Genomic DNA, 4,113 nt, shown 5'->3' with positions numbered 1-4,113 from the left:
CGTGCGAGAAGAGAGTCAACATGTCCATGCATAGGAATAAGCTGAGTTAGATGACCTCAGAACACGAAAAACGGTTTTTTCATAGAATGAAGATTTGAAAAAATGAGTTATAGACGCTTCCTTGCAAATATTGTGTCGATGTTAACTATGGGGTTAGGGCATCTCCAACGCGATAGCTCAAAGCGGCCCTAAATGTCTGCTGTGTGGCCCGAACACTTTTTTCATCCAATGGGGTACATCAGACATCCTGGAGTAGTCTGGTTGTTTGAAATCCCATAAATCAAAGACAAATGTTGGGAGGTTTGGGAAAGTTTGCACACACTACACACCGGCCTCAGATGGTACCACAAACCCACTTCCCCATCTTTACCCCTCTCTTTCTCCTTCCTCAATTGGACAAGAGATGGACATTTATTGCACCAGCTTGAAGGGCAGCCCTCCATCCTCTCTCCCTGGACCTTTGATGTGTCCGATTTCAGCGGCATTTCTATATTTTACCCGTGGGCCAGCTGACCCAACAACTTTTAAGGAAAGCAACCTAAAACACTGTACACTTAGTGTTTATTATGAACAAAGTTTTTAAAAATTAATAAAACTCTCCATTCGCAATTTTTTTCTTCAAAATTAGCGATGAACCCACAGATTTTTTAGGTTGCCTCTGTTACGGTCCAATTTGATGCAAGGAGTTGGAGATGCCTTTACACGGGTTTCAGCTTAGAAGATATTTCCAGTTTTCGGCCCTGGTGCAGCCCAAGTCCAACCCCGACCATCATCCCTCTCCAGTTTGGGAACCACCATTCCATCTCCTTCCTCTCCTCCCGTGGGCGGCGGCGGCGGCTGCAGATCGGAGCAAGGACGCAGCAAGGTAACTCCATCCATCCATCCATCCCTCCCTCCCCAGGTCCGCGGCCAGGATGGTGGACGCGTGGTGGCCGCTGCTCGCCGCGGCCGTCCCAGCCATCGTGGCCGGCCAGGCCATCCGCGTGAAGCGGCGGCGCGACGAGGAGCAGCGCCTCAAGGCGGCGCGGGGGCGCGAGAAGAGCTCCGACGAGGTCTTCGTCTGCGAGCGCGTCTGCACCTCCAAGCGGATGCTCAAGAAGGTGGGCGCCTTCTCCAAGGACCCCATCCCGGACACCTGCGTCACCGTCTGCGGCGTCTCCGAGCTCGACGCCTGCGCCGACGCCTGCGGGCGCACCGTCTGCGTCAACCAGCACCAGGTGCCCAACTGGAACGACGTCTGCCTCAAGCGCTGCCAGAGCGAGTGCCTCAAGCTCTCCTCCACCGTCATGTAGTAGCCAGTTGCCGCGCCCCTTATCCTGATGCGGTCTGTCCTGCTTCAGTTTACTTTCCTGCCTAGAGACTTCAGACATCTGTGGCTGTCAGTTTATATATCCGCAGCGGAGGATCGGAGAAATCCGAGTGAAATGGGCTTATCCTCGTTGTTATGCTCGGTTCATTCCATCGATTCTTTGAAAAATTGACCTCTGCACATATCTTTTGTCGAGTTGAATCATGGTTTGCTAGCTAGCTAACCTACCATGCCCTGATTTGATAGGCGTAAATGAGGCCCGGTTCGCCCTTTTGGATGAAATATTTGCACTGTTGAAATCCATATGCGTTTGTCTGAATTTGCTGTTGAATTCCATATGCATTTCCCTGAAGTTGCTGACTTAGATATTTATTTGAGCATGTTGAGCATTATTTGAGAATGATGCTCACTTATTTAGATTTGATGATGGCCCTGTTGGATGAAATTCTGGCTAGTCGAACCCCATATATGTTGCCCGCAGTTGCATAGCGTTGTGAATCTTTGGACCTCTTTCAAGTTAATTTATTAGGCATTGCACATAGGGAATTTGCGCATAGTGGACGGTTAATGCGTGCTGATACTGTCAAGAAAGGTCGGGTTAGACCAAAGTTGGCATGGGAGGAGTCCGTAAAGAGAGATCTGAAGGACTCGGATATCACCAAAGGTTTAGCCATGGGCAGGTGCATGGTGCCAGAACCATGACTTGGTTTTGATATCTTATGGGTTTTAAGTCTAGCCTACCCAACTTGTTTGGGACTGAAAGGCTTTGTTGTTGTTGCTGTTGCACACAGGGAGGCTTGTTGCCCTTTCTAGTGCAGCAGCCAAAGTGATGATCATTTTTCTTCAGCTGAACCATTGCTTTGTTGACAATATTTTAACAGCTATGAAATGTATTACATGGCTCATTTCTTTTAGCCTTGACAGTGCTATCAGCATATGAGCTTATATATCTGGTATATACCAGTTGTCGCGTTCTTATCCTGATGCAATGTTTAATGCTTCAATTTATTTGTTTACAAACTTTAGACATCTGTGGCTGTTATATCCGGAGAACTGCAATCATGTGAAATTGCTTATCCTGATTGTTATCCTCTGTTCATTTCATTGATTCCTGCAAATTTATTCTCACATTTGTCAGGCTGAATCATGATTTCAAGCTATGCTATGATGTCCTGATTTGCTAGCTGTTAACGAGGTTGGGCAGGCCCTGTTAGAAATGTTGACCAGTTGAATTCCATCTATGTTTGCCATCAGTTGCCGCCTGTGATCTCCCTTTGAGTATGATGCTTATTTCTAAATAGATGATAGGTGTTTTGAAGACTTCACTTCGGTGTGGTGATCTGGTGGATATTGAACTCTGAAAAAACATTTGGGGTCCATATGCCGCCTGTGATATCCCTTTGAGTATGATGCTTATTTCTTCATAGATATCAAGTGTTTTGAAGAATTTTAGAGTTATGATCTTTTAGATCTTTTCAAGTTAAATTTCTTGAGCATTGCATACAGGCAGGTTTGCTTTTGTTCCAAGTGCAGCATCCAAGGTGCATTTTATTTGCTTTAGCTGGACCATTGATTTGTTGACGATATTATAGCAGCTATGGAATGGATTACATGATAGTAACGTGTTTTCTTCAGGTTGGACGCTATTTTACCAAAATGTCGCAAACCTATTGTTTTTTGAAAAGAATATATAAATTGGCCTTTGCATCGATGGACCGGATTGATGTAGGCTGTCATATATCAAAGGGTTTGTTTAGGGCACATCTAGATGTGCTTTAGTTATTGCACATTTAAGTTTTGATAATGTTATTAATTAATAACATAGGACTTAGATGTGTAATACTTAGAGCACATCTAGATGTGCCTTAGCAAAACTGTATCATTAATTAATAATGTCAACCAAAGCTAAATATCGACACCAATTAAACCGGATTACAAAATAAATAGAAATCCAAGGGCCATCCAAATTAGGCCTGCCCACGGCAGTATCGATCTCCACATTCCTTCGAAAAGAGATCGCCAAATGTGATGCTGTTGTTGAAGGATCGACCAGAGGTTGAACTTGTGTCTTTCATGCCCCAAGTCGAGCTTTGAACCAACACCTTGACAGAGGACATGCCTATACATAGCGAACCCTGCTACTACATTCACGCTGTTATACCTCACACGCCCGGTGAGATGTGGAGAAGGCGGAGCCATCTGCTCGTCCATCTGTGAGGTGTTGGTAACTGTCCCTTCATCTAGAGCAATTCGCTCGTTCCGATTCACAAGAGCACGGTACGCAGATTTGACAGAGTAGATGCCACTTCTTTCATGGGCCCATGTTTGGAAATCATCCCCACCACCCCGTCGTAGTGGGATATTTAGAATTGCATCGGCATCAGGGGCTAAGAAGGTGTCTCGGATTAGCTCCCGTCGCCAAGTCCAATTATCAGTATCCAACTCATCAACAGTACCCAGTGTGGTTTCTCCTGGCATAACCGTTGGGGCAAGGGTGGAAAGGTCGGGTATCCATTGGTCGTTCCAAATGGAGATAGAGCTCCCGTCACCCATCCTCTTAATCAACCCTGTTTGAAGCGCCCCTCTTCCGGCCACTATAGCTCGCCAAATGGCCGAAGCTGATTGCGGAACAATAGCCTCCATGAATTCAGAGTCAGGGAAATAACGTCCCTTCATTACCCGCGCACATAGTGAGTTAGGGTTTGTGATGAATCTCCATCCATGTTTGCCCAAAAAGCGCAAGATTAAACAGCTCGAGATCGGGAAAACCCATTCCACCATGAATTTTTGGAGATGCAAGTTTC

At 45.9% G+C, this 4,113-nt stretch overlaps 1 protein-coding gene across 1 annotated transcript; it reads left to right on the top strand.

Moving 5' to 3' along the window:
- The first annotated feature begins 737 nt into the window (after positions 1 to 737).
- On the top strand, positions 738 to 1,610 carry LOC119284501 (uncharacterized protein At5g64816-like). The gene has a single exon (XM_037563618.1). The coding sequence runs from the start codon at positions 915 to 917 to the stop codon at positions 1,290 to 1,292; it is 378 nt and encodes a 125-aa protein (XP_037419515.1). The 5' UTR covers positions 738 to 914; the 3' UTR covers positions 1,293 to 1,610.
- Positions 1,611 to 4,113: the final 2,503 nt, after the last annotated feature.

The sequence above is a fragment of the Triticum dicoccoides genome, chromosome 4A (assembly GCF_002162155.2).
Source record: "Triticum dicoccoides isolate Atlit2015 ecotype Zavitan chromosome 4A, WEW_v2.0, whole genome shotgun sequence".
NCBI classification, from domain to species: domain Eukaryota; kingdom Viridiplantae; phylum Streptophyta; class Magnoliopsida; order Poales; family Poaceae; genus Triticum; species Triticum dicoccoides.
Note: the sequence above shows the minus strand (reverse complement) of the source record. Positions and strands in the feature narration are given on the sequence as shown.